General features: G+C 39.7%; 1 protein-coding gene across 1 annotated transcript; it reads right to left on the bottom strand.

Moving 5' to 3' along the window:
• Window positions 1-10,978: 10,978 nt before the first annotated feature.
• Window positions 10,979-26,515, bottom strand: LOC138970697 (aspartate aminotransferase, mitochondrial-like). Its single transcript, XM_070343182.1, has 11 exons — window positions 26,358-26,515; window positions 22,649-22,805; window positions 21,692-21,820; window positions 20,590-20,649; window positions 20,008-20,081; window positions 18,829-18,916; window positions 14,945-15,013; window positions 14,384-14,570; window positions 13,763-13,928; window positions 13,211-13,361; window positions 10,979-12,442 (listed from the first exon to the last, which is right to left on the bottom strand). Exons 1-11 carry the CDS (start codon window positions 26,444-26,446, stop codon window positions 12,320-12,322), a joined length of 1,293 nt encoding a protein of 430 aa, XP_070199283.1. The 5' UTR covers window positions 26,447-26,515; the 3' UTR covers window positions 10,979-12,319.
• Between the last annotated feature and the right edge of the window lie 625 nt (window positions 26,516-27,140).

Here is a 27,140-nt window from a genome sequence, read left to right on the forward strand (position 1 = left end):
CGGGCCGCCTAGTGAAATAGACAAAAAGTGAGACTGAGGGGCAAACATGAGTTCCGGTATCCCGAACGTTTGGCTTTCAGGATAGCGGAATGAGGTGGTGGGAATGGCAGATCGTGGAGACGTATGTAAAAAAAAACCCACCACACCACATTTTCGAGTAGGAGGTGGACACAACAGAGAGAGAGAGAGAGAGAGAGAGAGAGAGAGAGAGAGAGAGAGAGAGAGAGAGAGAGAGAGAGACAGAGACAGAGACAGAGACAGAGAGACAGACAGACAGACAGAGACAGAGAGAGAAAGAGAGAGAGAGAGACAGACAGACAGACAGACAGAGACAGAGACAGACAGACAGATAGACACACAGACAGACACACAGACAGACAGGCAGACAGACAGTGAGGCTGGTAAGACGAGGTGGTGTGAACTTTACGGTAGTAATTAAAGGGGGAGGCGGAAGGTTCGGGGAAAGGGGCTCACACACAAACGTAATTTTTGCGAATTTAAAAAAAAAGAAAAAAGAAGAAAAAAAGAAAAAAGAAGAAAAAAAAACCCTAAAAATCATTTCTAAATTGATTGTTCTCAGTCACAAACTTGGGCTCATCGCCGCATGATCGCTATGACGTCACCGCTTTTAGTGGCCAAGGGGAATAACTTTCAAACAAGTGAATCCATTGACAAGAGCAGACGACATTGTGACAACAAGAAGAAGAACGCTAGCAGCATCACCTGTCTTCTATCACACGACTGTCTCTCGGGCGATGTGGACACAACGAATCAGGGCTCGCGACTCGCTAAACACTGTCAAAACAATGACAGTCTGTCTTTCGTGCTTGCTCGGCAAACTTCGGCAATCTTCGGTCAACTTGGAGTAACAGTGTCAGAAATGCTGGCACTTCCTGGATCAGTGTTTGGTGGGTTTTATGTTTTCTCTCCCTTTATACAGTCCTGTGGAGATTCTAGGTGAGCTGTGCGATAAACATGTTGGTATGGAAAGCCAAATCGGCCAACGACGCGCGCAATTACGGCCGGAATTCCGCGCGGACTTTCGAACTATTCTCGTCGTTGATAGGTCAGAAAGTCCGCGCAGATTGTTATTGTCCTGGCGGAACTACGGGCGTACTTTTTCTCTACTCACTAAAAGCATGGAATGGGAATTTAACGGACACGCATAATTATGTAATTGCCTTGAAATCAAGGGCGATCACTCATATTCTTCAAAACGCGGGATTACAAATGGCAATGGATGTTGCGCTGTAAATGCAAGACGTGAATGCGATCATTGCCAATCGCAGAGATGTGAACGCTACACGCGCACGCAGTATGGCACAAAGGTAAGCACCACTGATTCAGGATAGATCTGAATTAAATATACATATGGACAATTCTGCTGCCTGAAATAGAGAAAATGTAAGTAAATCGATGTTGGTTCTTCGATCCGACTCTCTTCCGTTCCAACTTGTTCAATTTCTCTATCTAAAAGTCCGTGCGGAACGAGTGCCGAAAGTCCGCGTGGAGTTTGAGATAAAAGTCTGCGCGGAATTGCGCACGGACTTTCTCGGGCATTCTGGCCAATCACTGAACGACAAGAATAGCTCGAAAGTACGCGCCGTAATTGCGCGCGTCGTTGGCCGATTTGGCTTTCCATACGTTGGGTGCATGATGTTGCATGCATGGGGATGACATTGCAAGGCGAAATGTAGGGGAAGGGCTCCTAATATGGACCGGCTCCTAATATGGACCACCTCCGTTTCTGACAAACTAGCGGCGCTAGAGCGCTCAAAACAATTTCATTCGCTGTATTCATCCTCTTTGGATAACTTGCACATGTCAAAACAGTTGCAGAAACACAAACCTCAAAACCGTTAGGCTTTTTATATTTAGTCAAGTTTTGACTAAATATTTTAACATCGAGGGGGAATCGAAACGAGGGTCGTGGTGTATGTGCGTGCGTGTGTGCGTGCGTGCGTGTGTGTGTGTGTGTGTGTGTGTAGAGCGATTCAGACTAAACTACTGGACCGATCTTTATGAAATTTGACATGAGAGTTCCTGGGTATGAAATCCCCGAACGTTTTTTTCATTTTTTTGATAAATGTCTTTGATGACGTCATATCCGGCTTTTCGTGAAAGTTGAGGCGGCACTGTCACGCCCTCATTTTTCAACCAAATTGGTTCAAATTTTGGTCAAGTAATCTTCGACGAAGCCCGGGGTTCGGTATTGCATTTCAGCTTGGTGGCTTAAAAATTAATTAATGACTTTGGTCATTAAAAATCGGAAAATTGTAAAAAAAAATAAAATTTTATAAAACGATCCAAATTTACGTTTATCTTATTCTCCATCATTTGCTGATTCCAAAAACATATAAATATGTTATATTTGGATTAAAAACAAGCTCTGAAAATTAAATATATAAAAATTATTATCAAAATTAAATTGTCCAAATCAATTTAAAAACACTTTCATCTTATTCCTTGTCGGTTCCTGATTCCAAAAACATATAGATATGATATGTTTGGATTAAAAACACGCTCAAAAAGTTAAAACAAAGAGAGGTACAGAAAAGCGTGCTATCCTTCTTAGCGCAACTACTACCCCGCTTTTCTTGTCAATTTCACTGCCTTTGCCATGAGCGGTGGCCTGACGATGCTACGAGTAAAATGGCATTGCGTTCAGTTTCATTCTGTGAGTTCGACAGCTACTTGACTAAATATTGTATTTTCGCCTTACGCGACTTGTTCTCTTTTTACATTTAGTCAAGTTTTGACTAAATGTTTTAACGTAGAGGGGGGAATCGAGACGAGGGTCGTGGTGTATGTGCGTGTGTCTGTGTGTGTGTGTGGAGAGCGATTCAGACTAAACTACTGGACCGATCTTTATGAAATTTGACATGAGAGTTCCTGGGTATGAAATCCCCGAACGTTTTTTTCATTTTTTTGATAAATGTCTTTGATGACGTCATATCCGGCTTTTCGTGAAAGTTGAGGCGGCACTGTCACGCCCTCATTTTTCAACCAAATTGGTTCAAATTTTGGTCAAGTAATCTTCGACGAAGCCCGGACTTCGGTATTGCATTTCAGCTTGGTGGCTTAAAAATTAATTAATGACTTTGGTCATTAAAAATCGTAAAATTGTTAAAAAAATTAAAAATTTATTTAACGATCCAAATTTACGTTCATCTTATTCTCCATCATTTTCTCATTCCAAAAACATATAAATATGTTATATTTGGATTAAAAACAAGCTCTGAAAATTAAATATATAAAAATTATTATCAAAATTAAATTGTCCAAATCAATTTAAAAACACTTTCATCTTATTTTTTGTCGGTTCCTGATTCCAAAAACATATAGATATGATATGTTTGGATTAAAAACACGCTCAGAAAGTTAAAACAAAGAGAGGTACAGAAAAGCGTGCTATCCTTCTTAGCGCAACTACTACCCCGCTCTTCTTGTCAATTTCACTGCCTTTGCCATGAGCGGCGGACTGACGATGATACGAGTATACGGTCTAGCTGAAAAATGACATTGCGTTCAGTTTCATTCTGTGAGTTCGACAGCTACTTGACTAAATGTTGTATTTTCGCCTTACGCGACTTGTTTTTCACTTTTGGCAGCGTTCACTCTAAATTTGCCGCCTAAAACGGACTCGTTTCTGTCCACAGCCAAAGCTTTTATCGCACAAAACGTGCTATATATGACAGCTAAGACTGTATTTGTTACATTTTAGCAGTGTTGACCCCGAGTTTCTACTGCACACAAAAAATAATAGCAAAATCTCAAAGTATGTGTGAGTCCCCTAATATGGACCACCTTCAACAAATCGAAGAAAATAAAAGCTAAAGGCTATTTTCATTAATTCATTAATAAGCTTGCTGACAATAACCTACAACTAGCCCTCGAGATATCAAAAATATATAACAAATAGTCTTCTTTTCGTGGAAGTTGATAATTTCACTTATTTTCACTATTTTTTTGATAAGCTTCTTTAGTTTCCTGATGTGCTTCAAATAATGCTCTCATCAACGCAAAACAGATAAATCTAAAGCATATTTTAATTAGTCTGACTTGCACACTAAGTTGTATCATGTTATTTTGAAGTATATGGGTCTTTTTACAGTGATTCGTGAAGGCCTCTACACTGGTCCATATTTAGGCGCCCAGGCTCCTAATATGGACCATTTGTGATTTTTTTTCTTTATTAAATTTTTGCTGAATGTCTGTCAAAGCTATTTTACTCTAATTAAGCATAACGGTTAACCTAAGAGAGAAGGATTATCAAACACAAAATGAAACTTCTTCGCAAGAAAACAAGCTAAGTTATCAGCATGAAACAAAAAGCGGTCCATATTAGGAGCCCTTCCCCTACGTCAGTCAAGTAGTGGAGAATTTTTGTAAGACTGTCGGATTTTTTTCTTTCGGACACCTGCAGATAATGTGCATACACCAGAGAAGAACGTCTTCGTTCATTCCTCCTTCCCGACTGGCTTCCCCTAACCCCCCCCCCCCCCCCCCCCCCCCCCCTCAACATCTCGTTGTAAGCCTCTGGTCCATCTCTCTCTCTCTCTCTTTCTCTCTCTCTCTCTCTCTCTCTCTCTCTCACAAATAGCTCAAACAAAAACGAGACGTAGCCATTCACACACGCTGACATGCATGCACGTAAACCAACACCGAAACAATGGTATACACTCACGCAAAATGTTCGCCAGTGTGTGTGTGTGTGTATCATAGTGTGTGTGTGTGTGTGTGTGTGTATCATAGTGTGTGTGTGTGTGTGTGCTTTTATGTATTTATCTTTTTGTTTGCTTGTTTGTTTGTATGTTTGTTTAGAAACAAAATTGGGGAAACGTTAATAAATACATTATTTCCCTTGTGAGCCATATCAGTCCAGACGTTCACACGGCCGAGAAAGAACGTTTGTACACATACCGAAATTCAACAACTGCATGTTGTTTAAAACGAGAACTGTTTGTTAAGTGATTTAACATCTGACATCTGTGTTGAAGGCATGGCTTGATAACAATCAAGTCGATAATAATGGTAATTCTGTTTCCGGTTTGTTGTGGAACAACAAAGATATAATTTGTCAAGGAAACCCACTCTTTTTTGCGGATTGGATTAAAAGTGGTATAATGTATGTGAGCGATGTGTGTGAGAATGGACGTTTTTCTACCTATGAAGAAGTGTGTGAAAGAACTGGCTACACTGCAAATAGATTGCTTGAGTACAATGTTGTTCGAATAGCTGTACATCTCCTTTTAAGAAATGTCGATATAAACGATGTAAATTGTTCAGTCTGTGACATTCCGACCTTCTGTGGGAAAAAAGTTAAATCAGTAAAAGAAATTCGAAAGATTCTGGTAGGAAAACAATACAGCCAACCCTGTTCAGAAGGATTTTGGAGAAGAAAATTAGGATTTGAAATTGACGAAAAGAATTGGAACTTAGCAGCCACTGTCACTAGTGAAGTTCGATTACGTGTACTGCATTGGAAAATATTGCAAAACATTTATCCAACTAATATTTCATTGTGTAAAATGAAAGTGAAGGCTGATAAAAACTGTACATATTGTAAGGATGAACTTGATGTATTGGAGCATTTTTTCTTTGAGTGCCCAACAGTGCTCAGGTTTTGGAAATATATTGAAATGTACATTTTAGTAAACATTGGTGAAAGAATTAGGTTGAATGTTACAGATGTGCTTTTTGGTATAAAAAGTAACAGCAAAAATATGAAGAAGATTAATCACATTATTTTAATCGCAAAGATGTGCGTAAGCATTTTTAAAAAAACCGATTCACGATTAACACTGGAAATTATTTTTGGAAATCATGTTGTTTTGAGATTTCGTTAGTCTGAAGTTTTATTAATTAAAAACAAATTATTGTTTATTTTCTTTGATATAATGTAAAGACAGCCATACATTATGATGCGAATATTGTTTTAAAAAAAAGATCAATATATGATGACATATGATCATTTTGATGCTACACATGTTGACACGTATATTTTTTTCACGTATGACTATTTTTAGTCCTTTTGTATAATGTACAAGTTTTTCTGAACCGCATGTAAATGAGAGAGTATGTGTGCAAACAGAAAATACAGTTACCATGTTTGTTATCTTGTGTTTTATTAATTGAATAAAAAAAAAAAAACTCTTCTGTTGTACATGCGAGGTTTTAATGGACCAAATGCGAATGGTTTTATATACATGTGTGTGTAATCTGCTTTATTTGCTGAAGTTTTCATGACGATTACATAAAAATAGTCAGTAGCCAAAAAAAAAAAAAAAAAAAAAAAAAACATCTGACACCTAATCAAGCCTGACACAAAGATCAAATTCTCAATGACAATGTAGGTTAGGTGTAGCGTTTTGTCAGTGAAAAGAATGACGATCTTTTTCTGATGTGTAAAACTTGAGCTGTTTGATCCAAGGGAAGCAATCCGTACGGAGCGCTGCAGTTCTAAGAATCTCCACGAGTATAGGTCCAATTCATTCTTCTTACTCGGCGTGACGTTATCAAATGGATCGGCTAGCTTTGGCCCTAAGGGGCACAACTCCGCTCATACTCTCTTCGCGCCGCCATATTGGATGCCGTCTTTGTTAGTTTTCTTCATTGCACTCTTGTTCTTTTTGCGTATTTCACTGTGTATGCAGACAAAATGAAGAAAACTGTGCATGCATGAGTCCAAAGGGGATCTGCCTTTTTAACACAACAGCACAACATAAAAAGTAAAGCAAGAATACATTATTATATTCATTTATTTATTCTTTATCTCAAATTACCATGCAGACAGTGCACCAAAATTCACAAGATAAAGCTCTCAAGACAGGCAAATGAGGTACAATGCGGCTCAGGTAACTACTGCAAAGTATAATTTTCAAAGCATCCTATCACAGTGTTCACTCTAAAGGCACAACCGATGGACAATTGTTGATTAGCGCACTGCACACAGCAAAAAATAACCAGTTTATATAATCGTCTTCTCCGCTCAGTAACTTCCTTCCAGTTGTCACCCTGATGGTAAACAACTTTAGGGATCCTAAAGTGTGCCTGCTGACTGCAGTTTTTGGCCACACAACGTGTCATTTTCACTTTTGTCGAGTCGCCACCCAACGCTCAAGCACTGTCAGAGATCGTGCAAGGCATCCAACATGGCGGCGGATGACCAATTCCAGAGAGTTACGACCCGTGATTCTCATACCGCGCGCGCCGAGTAGAAATGCTGTTGTTAACTTGAGTTTCTGCAATGGGCCTATAGCACCTTGACATTTCTACTCATCGGATTACTCATAACAACGGTGTCTGATGGTTTATATTGTTTTGCAATGATAAAGCTTCTTGATTCATGGGAAGAGCGCTGCAGTTCTCAGACCTCAGCCCCTTGATACTTCTCCCTTTCTTGGGGAGCGCACAGGTGTTCGACTGTTTATTTACATTTAGTCAAGTTTTGACTAAATGTTTTAACATAGAGGGGGAATCGAAACGAGGGTCGTGGTGTTTGTGTGTCTGTGTGTGTGTAGAGCGATTCAGACTAAACTACTGGACCGATCTTTATGAAATTTGACATGAGAGTTCCTGGGTATGATATCCCCGGACGTTTTTTTTTCATTTTTTCAATAAATACCTTTGATGACGTCATATCCGGCTTTTTGTAAAAGTTGAGGCGGCACTGTCACACCTTCATTTTTATATCAAATTGATTGAAATTTTGGCAAAGCAATCTTCGACGAAGGCCGGACTTTGGTATTGCATTTCAGCTTGGTGGCTTAAATAATAGTTAATGAGTTTGGTCATTAAAAATCGGAAACTTGTAATTAAAATTATGTTTTTATTAATCGATCCAAAAACAATTTCATCTTACTCTGCGTCATTTTCTGATTCCAAAAACATATACATATGTTATATTTGGATTACAAACAAGCTCTGAAAATTAAAAATATGAAAATTATGATTAAAATTAATTTTCCGAAATCGATTTAAAAACAATTTCATCTTATTCCTTGTCGGTTCCTGATTCCACAAACATATAGATATGATATGTTTGGATTAACAAGAAGAGCAAACGCTCGATCGAGTCACTTTCGCAGTTCTGAATATTATATGAGGCATCAGATGGACAGGAAGAAATTGCTATTCACAACACAATGAGTCACGTTCACATAAAATTTGAGCCCGGTCACTTTTATAGTTTCCGAGAAAAGCCCAACGTTAAGTTGTGTGTTGCCGAACAGAAAAGGCTAGTTATCTCCCTTGTTTTTCTGATAACGTTCGTAAAAGGCTACAGATGTAAATACTTTGATGTAAAGAATAATCCTACAAAGTTTCAATCACATCCGATGAACTTTGTCAAAGATATAAAATGTCTAATTTTTCCTTTGACGCTGACCTGTGACCTTGAAAAAGGTCAAAGGTCAACGAAACCATCGTTAAAGTGTAGAGGTCATTGGAGGTCACGACTAAACAAAATATGAGCCCGATCGCTTTGATAGTTTCCGAGAAAAGTTTGTCAAAGATATAAAATGTCTAATTTTTCCTTTGACGCTGACCTGTGACCTTGAAAAAGGTCAAAGGTCAACGAAACCATCGTTAAAGTGTAGAGGTCATTGGAGGTCACGACTAAACAAAATATGAGCCCGATCGCTTTGATAGTTTCCGAGAAAAGTCCAACGTTAAGGTGGTGTCTACGGACGGCCGGCCGGACGGCCGGCCGGCCGGACAGACTAACACTGACCGATTACATAGAGTCACTTTTTCTCAAGTGACTCAAAAACACGGTCAGAAAGTTACAACGAAGAGAGGTACAGAAAAGCGTGCTATGCAGCACAGCGCGACCACTACCGTACTATTCTGCATGGCTTGTCGATTTCACTGCCTTTGCCACGAGCGGCGGACTGACGAAACTAGGAGTATATGTGGTCTTGGTGAATAAAGCAGTGCGTTCAGTTTCATTCTGTGAGTTCGACAGCTTGACTAAATGTTATTTCGCCTTACGCGACTTGTTCTTTCTTTTCTTCTCAAGTTTGTCAGTGTGTGTGTGTGTGCGTTTATGTGTGTGTGTGTGTGTGTGTGTGTGTGTGTTTTAACTTGCTGGCTTGTGATTGCATAATAATAATAATAATAATAATGATTACTTAAAAAGCGTAAACCTCGTGGTGACAAGCCCAGAGCGCTTTACACTTACATAATCATAATACAAACAAGGAAAGAGAACTAAATCCGAATAAATTCAAACATGGTCACACACACCCACACACGCACGCATGGATACAGTGTTGAAATAAAACTGCTAATACAATTCGTAATATATACTAAAGCAGCTTGTGCCCGCAAGATCTTCCTTGGAAGTAAGTGAGAAAAATCTCAGTATCGCCATGTGCAGGGTGACCGCAAAAAATGCAACCCACACAAATATTAATAACTTCTACATCTGTTGACCGAATCACTTCATATTTGGGGGAACTAAAATTTAAGCCTATGCATGACCCTTTCACAAAGTGACCATTTTATAGATTAAAACGGAGATCAACTCAACAGTACGAGGTTTGATTTTGAGCGGAATGCAAACTTACCCGATTTAAGCCCTAAAGAGTGTTACCTTTGGGGTAAATCGAATGAAATAGTATACTTTAATCAACCATAGACAATCAGTGACTTGGATACAGCAATTAAAGGCAGGATCAGGGTATTTCCCATGGATTTTTGTTTGTTTGTTTGCTTAACGCCCAGCCGACCACGAAGGGCCATATCAGGGCGGTGCTGCTTTGACATATAACGTGCGCCACACACAAGACAGAAGTCGCAGCACAGGCTTCATGTCTCACCCAGTCACATTATTCTGACACCGGACCAACCAGTCCTAGCACTAATCCCATAATGCCAGACGCCAGGCGGAGCAGCCACTAGATTGCCAATTTTAAAGTCTTAGGTATGACCCGGCCGAGGTTCGAACCCACGACCTCCCGATCACAGGGCGGACGCCTTACCACTAGGCCACCGTGCCGGTTTTCCCATGGATGAATGCGTTCATGTCATAGATGAATTTTGCGCGACATTATGCAAGTGCGACTTTACAATCAAGGGGTTCATTTTGAGATTAGCAAGTATTTTCAAAGTTGTTGTGCAGGAACTTCACTTGTCCATGACCATTCTACAAAGTTTCGAGTCTAGGTAAAATGGTCCGACATTTACCTTTTCTCCAAAATTGTCAATGGATAGAAAGCTTTCCTGTCTAGGGATTGCCCCGACTGATGATCTAAGGGGTGAAGGGGGTGTTTGTGTATACTCAGACATTCAGATAATCCAAAAGGTAAAAGTCTAGAGGGTTTAAATTAGGTAAGTATTGTTACCGCTCGATGTCAATGTCGTTCTGTTGAGTCAATCGTCGAATTTGGAAACGTTTTTTGAAACTACACAAATTTCAGACTATTTAATCAACAACATTGCCACTCAGGGGACGGGCCATGCATAGGCTGAAGTTTGTGTCCCCCAAATATAAAATGATTCGGTCAGCAGATGTAGAAGTTATTAAAATTTGTAAGGGTTGCTTTTACTTTTGGTCACCCTGTAGTTGTTAATCTTGTTCCAGTCAGAATTGTACAGCAAATGACACAAGAATGTTACCCAGAATTGCCCTCAAGGGCTGAGGTGCACGAAGTGAAACTTGGTCCCACCCAACTGAGGTGTACAAAGCCCTGGCGCCAGATTGGTTGAAATTGAGATTGCTGTGATTTCAAACAATCAAAACTCGTGGCTGGTTCCCACCCAGCAGTTGGATGGGACCCAGTTTTGCTTTGTGCACTTCAGCCCTGATTGCAAACGGAAGAAACGGGAACAAAGGAAACGTGGAGAATAATTACAGTCGAGAAGAAAATGAAGGAGTAGGGAGTGGAGCTGGAAATATCTCTGCAGACAGCAGCGTCCTTATGCACAGCCCCGTGCAATGAGGACTAAGTAACACATGAGTTGAAGGCCCACATTTTTGCTGTGACAAGATTTTATTTGCATCCATACTGACATTGTAAATTCCGAGAAAAATCACAGTTGTAGAGACAGTACCTAACACTTTAAAGTCCTCGTATTCTATTATTTCACAACTTTTGAGATTTAGCATAGAGGCAAGCCATATGACTCAACCTTAACCCATACTCATAATTCATAACAGTTATCACTCCTCTACCAACCCGCAGCGACATGTCCGATATATCTTCCTTCACAAATATTGTTAGTCTTCCAATTAACAAACATTTAACAACAATGAAACAAAGTATTTGCAGCGGATAAAGATTGCAATAAAAGTAGAAAAAATCAATTCAGCTGTATAACATTGGTTTGGAATTAATAAAAATTACATGTTATCAAAATGTGTCTGAATTCTGTGTATGCTCATAGAAATAAAACCACTTGGCCTGTTCAGCCTGTCCCTATTGCTACTTAAGTTAAAGATGCAGCAATTTTTCTTGGGGCATCTGTTTAATGTCACTGTTAGAAAATAAGTCAACTGATTAATTCATGCATACATTTCAAACACTACGATTTTAATCAAAATTATGCACCATTGGTTGTAAACGCAAAACAAGTAATGTATGCCAGCTCATTTTGCTAAACATGAAAACAGAACTGCACAACAAAGGGATAATCTTTTCTCAAGAACCACAGAAAATAAATATCTTATTCTTCATATCCCCAGCAAAGCAATAACAGATTGCACAGTCACCACTTCCAAAGCACACTTAAATAATCTCAAGAGCTTTTGAGCAATGTTAATATATATATATCTTTAAACAGAAGGAAGAAAACTGAAAACAAGGGCAAACAAGTCAGTTAATACTTTAAGAATATCTGCAAATGAATCAGTATGATTCAGATCACCAACCCTATCATGTCTTCACAACAAACGTACCCCAAAGCAACAAGCAAAAAAAGCCGAATCAGATAGACTGCTGACGTTCCAAATCATGAATCAATAAAACAAACAGTGAAGTTAAAGGAAAAAAAACAAACACTGTTATGAATTACATACAGATTCAGTTTAAATTATTTGCTCTTTTCATCAGTTCAATTTTTTTCTCTTCTACTCTGCATGTTTGTGCAGTCCTGAGAGATAATCCTGAAATCTTATTCATTTAACCCCATTGTTGCTCTCCTTAAAATACAGTTACTACTGTTTAAGATACTGATGTCCACTTGTGCCTTTTCATCCTAAGGATAATCTGATTCACAGCACCTAATTGTGGTTCTCGTTGCACCACGGTCACTACTGTTCAAGACACTGATGTCCACTTCACTGGGATGCTGTTTTACCCTGACGGCAAGACGCTCACTTGGTGACCTCGTGCATAGCCTTAGCCAAGTAGCCCACATTCTTGGAAGACAAGCCAGCGACTGAGATGCGACCGTCCTTTGTCAAGTAGACTGAGAACTCCTTGGTCAATCTCTCCACCTGAATGGAAAACAAATGAACAGTGCATGAAAAGAATGAATTGAAACAATCAGTGTGCTTGCTGATGAGCTGAGATTACAAAGATGTGAAAAATCCTTTCCATGAAAACATTATCCAAATGATTGGTTAATATTGTATTCACACATGCACGCACTCACTCATGCACACACACACACAGATTCCATTATAGGTGTCTGAACATTGGACAGTACACATTTTCTACAGTCCGAACAACCCATAACCATCTCAGGGTTTCTTTTACTAGTGCGCCCTGCGCCATTGGCGCATTAAATCTGAAAATGTCCCATCACAATTTGCGTCAGTGCGTCAAAAGGCGCATTGAGATTACGTTCCACTGCGCCAGCAAATGTACACTTTACATCGGATTACACACACGCACACACACACACATACAGAGATAACACGATATAGCGGCTAATTCTCAGATGGCACCATATTGCACTATTTAGCATCTTTGGTCAAAACGCACACAGGCCTCTTTGGCGCTTCTTGCCTTCGACTATGTTCCATCAGAATTTGGTTGAGGGGGACAAATGTCCCATTGCTTTTTCTCCCAGGTTAAACCCTGCGTCTGATAGCAAACACACACACACTGAAATAATTATACAAGCTGGGGTAATTTTTATAAGTTTAAGGTACTCTTTGGCGTCACATTTTCTCCACTGTGAAATAGTTCTGCATTTTTCCACAGCTTTTCACTGACTGTCGCTAACTGACCGTATTAAACACCTATAAGGATCAACCAACCTGGTCAGGCTTGAGTCCAGTGAAGCAGAACATGCCGATCTGGTCAGTGATGTGCTGCCAGTTCTTGCTGGACCCCTCCTTGGCCAGTCCGTCCTTCAGCTGTGTGCGCATGGAGATGATGCGGTCTGCCATCCCCTTCACCTCCCCCAGCCTGTGTGCAGTCAATAGTTTTGCTGTTACGTCAATTCATTTCTTCATCTTTTTATTCCATTTTTATCATATTAAACCTCTCCTTGGTCAGTCAGTGATCAGCTGTAACTTCGCGTCGGTATAAATCAAGCAAAACATTTTCTAATCTTCAAAATCCATCCCAGTGTACGTACTTGTTCATTTATATGGAAACTATATAAGCAGACGATTTACATCAGTTCTGACGGTACACATAACACAAATTTAAGGCGCGCCAGGACCCCACAGTTATCAAGTTAAGTAGCTCGCAGCACCCCCTCCAAGAGATTCTAATACATTTTTGGGGGCTTCTATTGGGTATAGGACGCAGGAACACACAGTTTGGGGAGCCCTGTCACACAGTGAGAAAACATCAGCACTGACCACTGTGTACGAAGCTCGGGCGTGTTGAGAATGCGAGAGGCGATGCGAGCGCCGTGGACAGGAGGGTTGGAGTACATCGGGCGGATGACGATTTTCACCTGTGACATCACACGACTCGCCTCCTCAGCTGAATCGCACACTATCGTGAAGGCTCCCACACGCTCACCTGAAAACAATAAATATTTTGTGTATAAAGTCAGAAGACAACCCCCCCCCCCCCCCCCCTCAACTGTCTGCTTTAAACAGTGGGGTAGAAACGGTCATACACTTAAAACCCACTTGTGGAAAATTAACTCTTGATTAATCAAGAAGATAACAGTGAATTTGAGTTTCTACCCTTGCTTACATCAATTTATAATTAAAAGTTACTTCCCTTGCTCACAAGCAAACCATGGAGCTACACAATAAGACCTGAAGTTTTTGTCAAAGGTCAAGAGTGTTATTTACTTTATTCATTGTTAAAAAACAAGAGATGTTTACTCCCTGACACAAGGACAGCACAAACTACTCAAAAAGACAAGATTGTGCTGACTCCTTTGTTTTGAGTACAGATCTGTTTTGTTTTTTAACATTGTCTCACCAAACGTCATTTTGTGGTTTTTTAGATTTTATTTCACTCACCATAGAGACCCATATTTTTGGCGAAGGACTGGGACAAGGCTACCGCGTGTCCATCTTTGACAAACTGTCGCAAGGCATACGCATCACGGTCGGTGTCGCCACTGGCAAAGCCCTGGTAGGCCATGTCGAAGAACGGGAACAGCTTGCGCTTCTTGATTACGGCACTCAGTTCATTCCACTGCTCTGGCTGTGAGGAGAATTGTAAAAAAAATTTTGTAATAAGTTTTAAGGCTAGGCCTTTTTTAACAATCTGTCCTTGAGACGCACAAACACACTACTAAATAAAATTAAAAATAGGGGGTATAAAGAGCGAGAGAGAGAGAGAGAAGGAAAGAGATAAGCACTTGGAAATGTACTTGTGTAGAACCACCCATCAAAGTAATATGACAGAAATCTCAATGTGAACTGACTTGAAGATATAGGTGTGTGGTTCCCCGAATGGTGAGAGAATATAAAATTCCTTGCCTGATAGCAAAACAAATATTAACCCAACAGAGATACTTTCAAACATTGTCTATTACCGGTTAACATCCGTCCTGTGGTTGTACATGTCTTACTTACCTTTGGATCAACACCTGTAGGGTTGTGTGCACAAGCATGAAGCACAATGACTGAGCCTTCTGGGATTTTCTAAACAAAAGAAACAAGTCGCGTAAGGCGAAAATACAATATTTAGTCAAGTAGCTGTCGAACTCACAGAATGAAACTGAACGCAATGCCATTTTTCAGCAAGACCGTATACTCGTAGCATCGTCAGTCCACCGCTCATGGCAAAGGCAGTGAAATTGACAAGAAGAGCGGGGTAGTAGTTGCGCTAAGAAGGATAGCACGCTTTTCTGTACCTCTCTTTGTTTTAACTTTCTGAGCGTGTTTTTAATCCAAACATATCATATCTATATGTTTTTGGAATCAGGAACCAACAAGGAATAAGATGAAAGTGTTTTTAAATTGATTTGGACAATTTAATTTTGATAATAATTTTTATATATTTAATTTTCAGAGCTTGTTTTTAATCCGAATATAACATATTTATATGTTTTTGGAATCAGCAAATGATGGAGAATAAGATAAACGTAAATTTGGATCGTTTTATAAATTTTTATTTTTTTTTTACAATTTTCAGATTTTTAATGACCAAAGTCATTAATTAATTTTTAAGCCACCAAGCTGAAATGCAATACCGAAGTCCGGGCTTCGTCGAAGATTACTTGACCAAAATTTAAACCAATTTGGTTGAAAAATGAGGGCGTGACAGTGCCGCCTCAACTTTCACGAAAAGCCGGATATGACGTCATCAAAGACATTTATCAAAAAAATGAAAAAAACGTTCGGGGATTTCATACCCAGGAACTCACATGTCAAATTTCATAAAGATCGGTCCAGTAGTTTAGTCTGAATCGCTCTACACACACACACACACAGACACACACACACACGCACATACACCACGACCCTCGTTTCGATTCCCCCTCGATGTTAAAATATTTAGTCAAAACTTGACTAAATATAAAAATGTATATCAGTTCCCCGTTCAATACCCTGTTGAAAGCAAAATCAACAAATACTGGCCTTAGAGGGGGACAATGACACCCCCGTCCCCAAACTAAAAGGCAGTGAAAACAAGTCGCCTAAGGCGAAAATACAACATTTAGTCAAGCTCAGTCGAACTCACATAATGAAACTGAACGCATTGCATTTTTTCCGCAAGACTGTACACTCGTAGCATCGTCTGTCCACCGCTCGTGGCAAAGGCAGTGAAATTAACAATCCAGAAAAGCGCGGTAGCGGTTGCGCCGAGGAGGATAGCACGCTTTTCTACATCTCTATTCTTTTTAACTCTGAACGTGTTTTTAATCCAAACATATCATATCTATATGTTTTTGGAATCAAGAACGGACAAGGAATAAGATGAAATTGTTTTTAAATCGATTTCGGAAATTTAATTTTAATCATAATTTTTCTATCTTTAATTTTCAGAGTTTGTTTTGAATCCGAATATAACATATTTATATGTTTTTGGAATCAGAAAATGATGAAGAATACAATAAACGTAATTTTGGATCGTTTTATAAAAAAAGTGATTTTAATTACAATTTTCAGATTTTTAATGACTAAAGTCATCAATTAATTTTTAAGCCTTCAAGCTTAAATGTAATACAGACCTGGGAACCCCTGTTTTGCACTTTGAGTATTCTCAAACAAACTTAGTGTATTTTCAAAAAAATGAGCGTACTCCACACAGCGTTTGCACATCCATGATTAAAACATGCCTCATGCGCGTCCGTCACACCGTTAATTAAGTTTACCTATACATTTAAAACAAATGCTTTTTTCAATTTTTACTGACAAAAACTGTACCGTATTTGACGGACTACAAGCCGCGACTTTAAAAAAAATTTAAAAAAATCGCATTGCGGCTTATAAAAAGATGCGGCTAAAACGTTACCTAAACTAATAGCATTCACCTGATGGAAGTCGCCGCGGATTTTCATTTCGCTCGATTAGCGATTACCGGTACTTTATTAGCTCTCTACTCAAGACTCGGCGCTTTTCTCTTTCATTCGCGAATCTTCGTTTGTCAACAAGTCGTCGTAACAAGCGTACAGAGAAACACCGGATGTATAGCTGGGACTGGGTGGCCGAGTGGTAACGCACTTGCGCTCGGAATCGAGAGGTTGCGTGTTCGACCCTGGGTCGGGCCGCTATTTTCTCCCCCCTTTCCTAACCTAGATGGTGGGTTCAAGTGCTAGTCTTTCGGATGAGACGAAAAACCGAGGTCCCTTCGTGTACACTATATTGGGGTGTGCACGTTAAAGATCCCACGATTGACAAAAGGGTCTTTCCTGGCAAAATTGTATAGGCATAGATAAAAATGTCCATCAAATACCCGTGTGACTTGGAATAAAGGCCGCGAAAGGTGAACATTCGCCTAACAGGCTTGAGGTTTGCTGGTCGATGTGAATGCGTGATATATTGTGTAAAAAATTCCATCTCACACGGCATAAAGCGCTTTGAACTTCGGATAAGGCGCTATATAAATAAAGAGAATTATAATTATTATAATTATTATATCAGGATCTCGCGCGCGCGAGATTTCGTTTTTTTGTGTCTCGAGATAGTTGGAGGAGCGAGAGCCGCCATGTTGTGTTTTCGTCTGCTCGAAATGTGTGCAAAAGTCGTAAATCATCCCAAAAAAGCTTATTCCGGGCGGGACGACATGTGTGTGTTGGTTACAAATTGTGTGTGTGTAATACAAAATTGTGTAAATTGTGTGATATTTTTCTTCAAACTTTTTCACTTTTCTTCTTTGTTTCACTTGTTTATTCTCGGAGCCGATTTCGCCAAATACCGTACTTTCGTTTGCCTGGTTGTTTTGATTGATTGACACGATCCGATTATATTTGTTTCGACAGCGGCTAATATAGTGACGTAATCATGTGCCAAAATACTGGATCGGCTTCAGGATGGGCTTGTGAAGAAAAGTAGTCTAGGAATTTTTCTCGTCGTATTTTTTTCCCACTGACCGTACTGAGCGTATTCTCGACAATCATGCGTACAAAATACGGCAAAATCGTATGGGTTCCCAGGTCTGGTAATACCAAAGTCCGGCCTTCGTCGAAGATTGCTTTGCCAAAATTTCAATCAATTTGATTGAAAAATGAGGGTGTGACAGTGCCGCCTCAACTTTTACAAAATGCCGGATATGACGTCATCAAAGACATTTATCGAAAAAATGAAAAAAACATCTGGGGATATCATACCCAGGAACTCTCATGAAACATTTCATAGAGATCGGTCCAGTAGTTTACTCTGAATCGCTCTACACACACACACACACACACACACCACGACCCTCATCTCGATTCCCACCTCTATGTTAAAACATTTAGTCAAAACTTGACTAAATGTAAAAAGCAGGTTAGACATTCAGCCATCAAAGCCTATAGGCGCATGCACCGACATATATTAAGGGGACAGAACTCCCATTAAATCAATGAGGTTATCGTACTTGTTTCGGATCTCAGATGGCTCAGGCGTAACATACACGGTGTATACTAGAACATGTCATCAACATATCCCATAAAAGGGAGAAACTTCATTTTTTTGTATACAAGTGTGTCCTCTACTTCCAAGGTAAACACACAATTATATCTCATTCTGCCAAAAAACACCAGACATGTGAGTGCGGACAGAAGGACAAACTGACCGAGTGAATCCTATACACTCACATAAATTTATGAAGGTGTAATAACTGCAATTACAGGAAAAGTTAACGCTACCTTAAATCTCTGACCCTTGGCCTTTCTTATTTTAAGATTGTCTTGCCTTCTGAATAACATACAATATTAACCTTGCAATGTTTGCTTTTGAAATCTTCCCTTTTGCCAAAAAGCCCTGTGTCCCTTAAAACAACAACAAAGAATAAAGGAAACAAAGTCACTTACTGAAATATCGTCCAGTGCACCAGCGAAATCAAAGCCACAGGTGCTTGGATCATAATACCGGTAGGATTTCACCTCCAAACCTGAGTGTCTGTAGCAAAAAGGTGTTATTTTATGCCACAAAATGCCATTGGAAACAGGCATACTACTAACATTCCTAAATCAGGACTCCCGCCAGCTCAAGATCGAAACAATATCCAACTGAACTAAGACCGTTCCAAAATCTAGACTCTCATGAGTTTCCTTTTACCCACGAATAACAGTACATTCCAATAACTACATTTTATGTGTTTTCTTATTTCACAACTAGGAAATAGATTTAATGGAACATGTCTAGATGCACAGTTAACTACAACACAAGAACTGACGAATCCCCCCCGAATCAAATCATTACAGCCACATACAGTAACTAGAGAAAGGCATAGCGCTCAAGATTCAGGGTTTTTGCTTGTTTTTTAAATATAGCGTTAAATAATTGAAAGGAAGGCAGCAAGCCTGGTATCAAATAGTAGTAGACAGTACGTCTTTACCTTAAAACAATTTTGGGGGAAATAAAGCGCTTGTGGAGATGATCTATCGATCTTTACAAAGACGACGGTCGAAAATAGCAACAGCAATCATGTGTCGCAGGCAGATAATTCAGTAAGAAAAATTATAAATCTTACCAAATAATAGTCTCTCTCTAAATAATAGTCTCTCTCTAAATAATCTCTTAATGAATCAAATAGACGAATTCCGGAAATAACTCTATTTGGGCTGTATGGGTTGTGAACGATTAAATACTCTTGCTTTCAGTGAGACACGCTTAGGCCAACAAAAAAAAATAGTCTGTTTACGGTAACCCGACCGACCCTATTTTTTTCGCGCGACCCTAGACTTTTTTTTGGCATTTGGGGGGAAAAAAAAAAATCCCGACCTACCGACCCTATTTTTTTGGCCTATGTTACCGTAAACAAACCTTTTTTTTTGTGGCCTTATATACATGCTCCTTGTCCATGTGTTTCAGACACAACCTAGCCTTCGCTAATAGTGACATATACTTATAACGTTACGTGGGAAAGTTTGACTCACTAAAAGCAAGAGTATTCACTCTTTTACAACCCGTACGAACCTGGCAGTTATTTCCGAACATCAACTTCTGTGTTATAAAGAAGAATCAAAGAAATCTGATTGTGAACTGACTTGAAGATAGGTGTGTGGTTCCCCCAGGAAGGTGAGGGAAGATAGAAATCCTTGCTTGGCTGGTACCACTTGGCCTGATAGCAACAACCAAATACATCATCAATAAGTTTGGATGTTTTAGAGAGTTACAAATATACACACCCCTAAGTAGGCAATGTGTAAGGTTCCTAGAGAAAAATCGCTTTGAGTTCTTACAGCTTTCATTATAAGAAACTGAAAGGTGTCTTAAAGGTCTGCATATCTATTTGGCGTGTAAGGATTAGAATGCCAATGAGATGGGGTTGGTTGGTTGGTTATTTTCTATTGTCTCTGCAGCTGCTAGCGCTTTTCAAGACCAATGCAAGTTTGTTTCCTTTATCAGCCCACATGGTAAGCTCCATGCTTAAAACTATTTACAATCAGGTCTATCACGATAAAAATGAGATAGTGAACCTATAGGAATCCTATGTTAATGCCTAAACCCAACCCGTGGGTTTTGAAAAACACAAGTCTCTGAATTAAAGTGTTGCAAAACTTATACGAAAAACTAAGAACCAATGTACCTTAAATGATCTTTACCACTGTATAGCTTCAGATACTCACAAAGAAAGCTCCGCCAATACGAAGAGATCCTGTGCCAGAGACACCCTGTGTTGTGACGTTCTGCAAAAACAATAAGATTCCATGTCAGTGTGTTACTCTGCAGTAACCGAGTACAACAACAAACATACAGTGGAACCCCCCTTAAAGACCATAACAACGGGTCTTAAAAGAGAGGGAATCTTAAAACGGGGGTATATCATTAAGGGCGAAGTTCGGGAGGAATTTTTCTGCGAGTACGAAGATTTGATTAATGACCTCCAGACGCGCAACTGACACTCACACCCTCTATCCAACAAGTGTCTGGAACTGTTTAGATAAGCAGTAGTATGGTGGTATCTCTGATTACTGGACCGATAAAAAAGGGGAAGTCACTGCTTCATTCACTTTCGTGTCTTTGTGTGAAATTGGAGACGGCCTGTAAATTAGCCTGTGGGCATAGGGAAGCTGGGTGTTGACAACTAATGATAACAGACTTGGAGGAACGAGTGGCTGTAGCACATAGCAGACATTCTTTCAAAACTGCGGCTTTTAAGTTTATAAAGAAAAGTGGCTGTTGAAGCAAAGTCTTAAAATAGAGGGGAGAGGGGGTCTTAAACCAAGGGGTCCACTGTACTCTTTTTGTTTGACTGTAGTTTCCTGCAGTTTCAAGCCCATGCACTTACAAAACCTGTGCCACTCCACTTCAACTGATCAAAAAGCAGGATTTCCAATAATATCTAACTCTCTCCATGCATCTATCCTTGTTTCTTTCATTTGTTTTGTAACTTTTGTTCTCGTTGTTGTTTTGTTTACTCCATTCACTAATTTTATTATTTACATCTCTCTGCCTATTACCGACTCTCATTCTGTTTATTTCCTTCATCGATTTATGCCTTTTTAAGAAAAGTCAGTCTATTCAATAAAAGTGTAGAGCCTTCCTTATGAACAAATCAACAACTGAAGTAACAGCCATTATTCCTTACACCCTATCACAGCTGTACATGCAATAGCAAAAGCATGAGCTGGCTATCCGTGAAACAAAAAAAAATTAACGTACAAAGAACTAAATTGATACCTGAAACTGCGTTTTAGACAAAAGCAAAAACTCAGAATGACTACTTACCAGGCCGTCTTTCAAGATGGGGTTACCAACTCCGAAAGCAAGCTCAGCAGCAGCCTTGGCGAATTCAGGGACACCAGTGATACCAGCATATTCCTTGTCCAATTTGGCTTTCAAGATTTGTTCCTCCGCCTGTAAACACAGACCTAAACATGTACATCATTTCACAAAAGTCTTGTGTTCTATTGTTTCAACGACAAGTAAAAGATGAGTCTCTTCCCATGTAAAACCCCCTAATACATCACCATCCGCCCAGGCTTTTTAATGGAAAAGAACATCCTTGCTCAAATACCAAAACTCTACAGCCTAATTAATGCTTTCTATGCAAAGCAAAATTTGTGTTGTTGAATTTATTTAGCAAAAGACACCTGTAAAATTAATTTAGGCCCCCCCCCCCCCCTTATCCAATTCAAAAGATTTGATACATTGGTGGTGGTTTACACTATCCTAGACTGGGGAAGAAAGATATCTTTAAATTTTGTGACAAGTTTAATAACATAGGAATATGTGGTCAGCAAATCTGAAGGCTATAACCTTCTTGTCAAAATGAATTAGTCTTTGATAATGAACTGAGAATATTTCATGCAAATTTTAACTGTTGATCTGACAACCAGCAGTGACTGCTAGAAAATATGAACATCACACAGACGTGATTCTGTTTACCTCTGAAAATGTCTCCCTGTTCATGCAGACTATACTTTCTTGCATGTAAATATCACTGTGTACATGTGTGAGTATAGCTTCATATATCCATCCTGATAACTGGATGTCTGTATTTTCTGTGTAAAGGGTGATCTGAATTATCTGTTGACACAGTTTGATTTCAGTTCAAATGTGCTGTTTTGACCCTTTGATCAGAGTAACAAATAGATCAAAATACTGTTGCATATTGAAAATTAGTGAGAATAAATAATTATACTTGGGATGCTTTCAGCGGGAGAAAAACAGATCTATCATTACCTTCAGAACAGATGGCAGAATGTATGGCTTTCCATCGTCATCACGGTATGCACCAACCCCCAGGTTCATTTTGTTTGGGTTGTTGTCCCGCTTGAATGCCTCTGTCACGCCGAGAATGGCATCCGGCGGTCCCATTTCTACGTTGGACCAACATGCTCTGGAAAAATGGCAGTTTTTATATTTGGTGAATACAGACTGAACCATAATACTAGTTTAAACTTTAATACTAATAAAAAGGGAGGAAAAATAACTTTCAAGTTAACCTTATCCAGGTTTCCCAATTGCTTCGTTTCCGGCCGATTTATATGGAGCACGTGATGCGCACAAAAAATATTGGCAGTCTAGAAGTGTTGTCTGCGCAATGATCGCGGCGGCTTTCTTGACCGCCAAGGGCGACCACCCACGTTGTGAGACGTCATTCGTTAGGCCTCAATACAGAGTGACTGTTTTAGTTTAGTGTTTTTCTTTTCATCTGCAATCATGAATCGTATTTGGTATCAAGAAAGCTAAAACCCACTTAATCAATATTTCATAACCACAAACACACACACAGAGTGGAACGTTATCAAAGTCAGTAACGAGTAACAGGAGTGCACACACCAAAATGTCGTCCTTGTCCGATTGAAACCTCGTAAATCGATTTTGAGCGTTTCGAGAAAAACACAAAAAACGTCTTTAAAAAATAACTTGTCATCAAAATAAGCCAATTTTTTCTGCACATGATCTACGAACACAAACAAATTACTGTGTGTAATTAAATAGTGTTGGTCACAATTAAAACGCACGATATTCAACAAAATTGCAAGATACGAGTTTTTCTTTTTTAAAACCCGACCAAACTTGAAGACTTACAAGGTTTTATAACATAGCCAAAGAACAAAAAAGACAAAAACAATGTTTAATACGCAGTAAACACACAATCGTTCTTTTGTCACAATTTTCATTTGTTTTTTGATTGTACAAACCGATGTATAATCATTCTTGTGTAAAATGTCCTTGCAGTCTCCTTGCAACCTTGTCAATCAACACACAAACAAAACCAAGTGTAAACTGAAGCTTATCAGTACATAACATTCTTTGCTTGCAGGGAAGCGTAAACATCCATACAAGAGCCTTTTTGTATGCACAGAAAACAGGGTATTCCTTGAAAACAATGAGATATCTTAGTTTGAGTGCAATTGTCATCTAAATGTCCTTGAACAGCTAGTAGTTATGCAGGATGACCACTCATGAGAATGCAGAGCTTAACGACCATGGGGTAGACCATTATAGTATTGGTATGAATCTACTGGAAAAACCTCCTTGACATGCTGAAGATGCTGCCACTTTATGTCTTTGATGGTCAGCCGTACTCAGTAGAGCTGGGGGATGATATCGGGCTCACCATGTGCTCTCCTTCTTCTTTGCGAAAAAGGCCACCACTCCTCAGAATAGATGAGCTTGTAGCGACAAGTACCGTCAGGCAGGTACTTCGGACTGCGAATATCCACCAATTATGGATCCCCAGAAGTGTCTGAGATCAAGAAAGTCCTTGAAGAATGTGTGGGCTACCTGGACAACTTTGTAAGGTTGCCTTTTTCTTGCAGAGGTGATGACTTCCACGTATTCGGCAGGCCAGACTATCTGCCTTCTCCTTAGTTTGTTTTTGATAGCTGGGTGTACAGAGTCTACTTTCATCCAGGTATGACCTTTCTCAGGAAGCGTTTGGAAAACGACTTTTCCTTGACTGACTGCAAAGTAAAGATGGGCGTTTCCCAAGACTATTAAACTGCGGTTCTGGTACCCACAGCCGTCATTGTAGATAATGATTGCCTTGGTTGTTTCGCCAACTGTTGCTTTTGACTTATCTTTTTTGACTCATCCTACAAGTAGCAAGTAACCTCTGTGTCACTCAAGTTGTACAATGTGAAGACAGTAGTGGACGCACAGCTTGGCCTTGAAGTATTTGTCATTTGCTTATATACATAGGGTCAACAAGTCGACCTGCAGATACATGGTGAAAACTTGGACATCACCATTCTCTTTAGCAACCCTCTTGTCAATGTTCTGTTATTTGCAAGCTTCGTCTTTGCGTTGAATGTGCATCTGGTACACATGCTATGGGATGTTTCCGTACTTGGATTCACAGCAAACGTTGCATTCATAGTTTTTGGGGTTGGTGAATCACAATGTTTGGTTTGCTTCACTACTTCCATTACTCCTGGAAGATAGTGACTTTGTTTCCAAGCGAAATCTGCACCATCAATTGACTCCTGCTCGCTCATGCGGAGCTTGCACCAGACAGAGCAAACATGACTCCTAATGCAAACAAGTCGAGCAGATACAGTTTTTGTCATGCTTTACAGTTACTGGGTCAATGCAGTCCACATGAAACTGACCATGATAATGGACACAGTACACCCACGAAACACAATCAGAGTCCATACGAACAGTGATGTCATCTATGATAAGTTCCGTTTCGAAATCCCATGGTATAGAACTTTTATTCAGGCACACACAGCACACCAACCTAAGATCTTCAAGCGAAGATAATTGGCTTTCAGGTGTGAAGGACCCACTGCCAGACATGACGGACTGCATTCAGACACTAGAACACAACTTCAGTACCTGACATATATGCATACCTGTACATCTTCAGCTAACAAATAAGATCAGAAGTTCAGGACTGAACTGTTACATAGTTAAAAGATATTTCAGAATACTTTAACTGCTTAATCTCTCTTTGTAGTTATGCTTTTGTACTTAGCAAAGGAAAATACGAACAAAAAATTCATTTGAACAATAGCTGATGTCGTAGAGTGTCATTTTACTACACAATACGTAATGTGGGCACTTCTAGCTTCATTAATGACTCTAATATTTAATTTTACCTAAACTCTGAGCATACGGACATGTTACCGTAACCTCGTATCTAACGGAAACAGTTCATTTACCGCCGTGTTTAGATATTAGAAAACTTGTAAGTCGACATACGAGGTTTGCATCGGCCAAAACTGAAAAACACGCGAACAAAAAAAAGCTCGTAACTCAAGTTACGTGTAATTTTGGTTCGCGGTTTTGCCAAAATGATATACGAGGTATTTTTATACCCATTTTTAACTGACTTCCAGCGATCTTAGGCTTTCACCACAATAACCAAAAAATAGAGAAAAAATCGTAGATTATATTGATGTAAAAAAGTAGATTTCGTAAAAACTCGAGTTACGAGGTTTTAATCGGACAAGGACGATGTGCACAATCAGGGCAGATTTCATTTGGTTTCTGTACTCAGCTAAATTGAAAACCCTCAGATAAGAGAACACAAAAAATGATCAGTTGTAACTAAACAATAAAGACGCAGAAATAAGGGGAAATAAGAAAGGAAATTTAAGAAAAACGAAACAGATCGAGGTTAAAAGGTGGAACAGGACAGACACGACTTTCCACAAACTTGACAAAGGGTAAATGCACTTTCATGATCCGAATCAACACATGCAGTAACTAAAATATCAACCTCTTTCACAAAACAGTTCACTGAAACAACTGTGCCAACAAACGATAACATAAACTCGAACTGCAGTACATTCAATGACACAACAAGTGCCAAAGCAAAATTATTGGGGAAAAAACTCGTTTGCTCGTGCCCGAATCACAGACCTTCGCAGAAGAAAAAAAACCCGTTGCAAAGGCATTTTCTGGCTGAAAAAAAAGTAAAATCTGTCACACTTACACATTCCTACTCTGGACGGCCGTCGCCGGTGCGTTGTTGGCCAGCAGTCGAGCGAAAACGCCAGAGGAGCGAAAAGCTTGCACAGCCATGTTGCCGAGTCTTCGAGTTCAAGGTGACAGGCGCTTCGGAAGGGAGGTCACTCTCGCACTGTACACTTACATGGGCCAAGCACGTGCCCTATCAAGGCCACGTTTTCAAGGACGCGAGTTGTTTGGGTTCCCCGATCGCACCAATATTGTGGACTGAAGATTGTAGGTTCTGTGAAAAAGGGTTCTAGGCTAATTGCCCCCCGGACAATCGCCCCCCCCCCCCCCCGGACAACTTCAACTTCCCCTTTGGATAATTGCCCCCCCCGTGACAATTCCCCCCTAGGACAATTGCCCCCCATTATTTTGTTTGTGGTTTTTGTTTGTTATGAAGTTGGTTTTTTATATTTAGTCAAGTTTTGACTAAATATTTTAACATCGAGGGGGAATCGAAACGAGGGTCGTGGTGTATGTGTGTGTGTATGTGTGTGTGTGTGTGTGTGTGTGCGTGCGTGCGTGTAGAGCGATTCAGACCAAACTACTGGACCGATCTTTATGAAATTTTACATGAGAGTTCCTGGGATTGATATCCCCATACGTTTTTTTCATTTTTTTGATAAATGTCTTTGATGACGTCATATCCGGCTTTTCGTGAAAGTTGAGGCGGCACTGTCACGCCCTCATTTTTCAACCAAATTGGTTGAAATTTTGGTCAAGTACTCTTCGACGAAGCCCGGGGTTCGGTATTGCATTTCAG

The sequence above is a fragment of the Littorina saxatilis genome, linkage group LG1, assembly GCF_037325665.1.
Source record: "Littorina saxatilis isolate snail1 linkage group LG1, US_GU_Lsax_2.0, whole genome shotgun sequence".
Taxonomy (NCBI): domain Eukaryota; kingdom Metazoa; phylum Mollusca; class Gastropoda; order Littorinimorpha; family Littorinidae; genus Littorina; species Littorina saxatilis.

Bases quoted from the DNA above. Each gene is read 5' to 3' on its own strand.
- LOC138970697 (XM_070343182.1), bottom strand. From the start codon at position 26,446: ATGGCTGTGCAAGCTTTTCGCTCCTCTGGCGTTTTCGCTCGACTGCTG. The intron at 18,917-20,007 runs GTCAGTTCACAA...TTTTTGCTACAG, and splicing joins AACCACACACCTATCTTCAA to ACACTCAGGTTTGGAGGTGA. The intron at 14,571-14,944 runs GTAAGTAAGACA...TTCTCCTCACAG, and splicing joins CTACAGGTGTTGATCCAAAG to CCAGAGCAGTGGAATGAACT.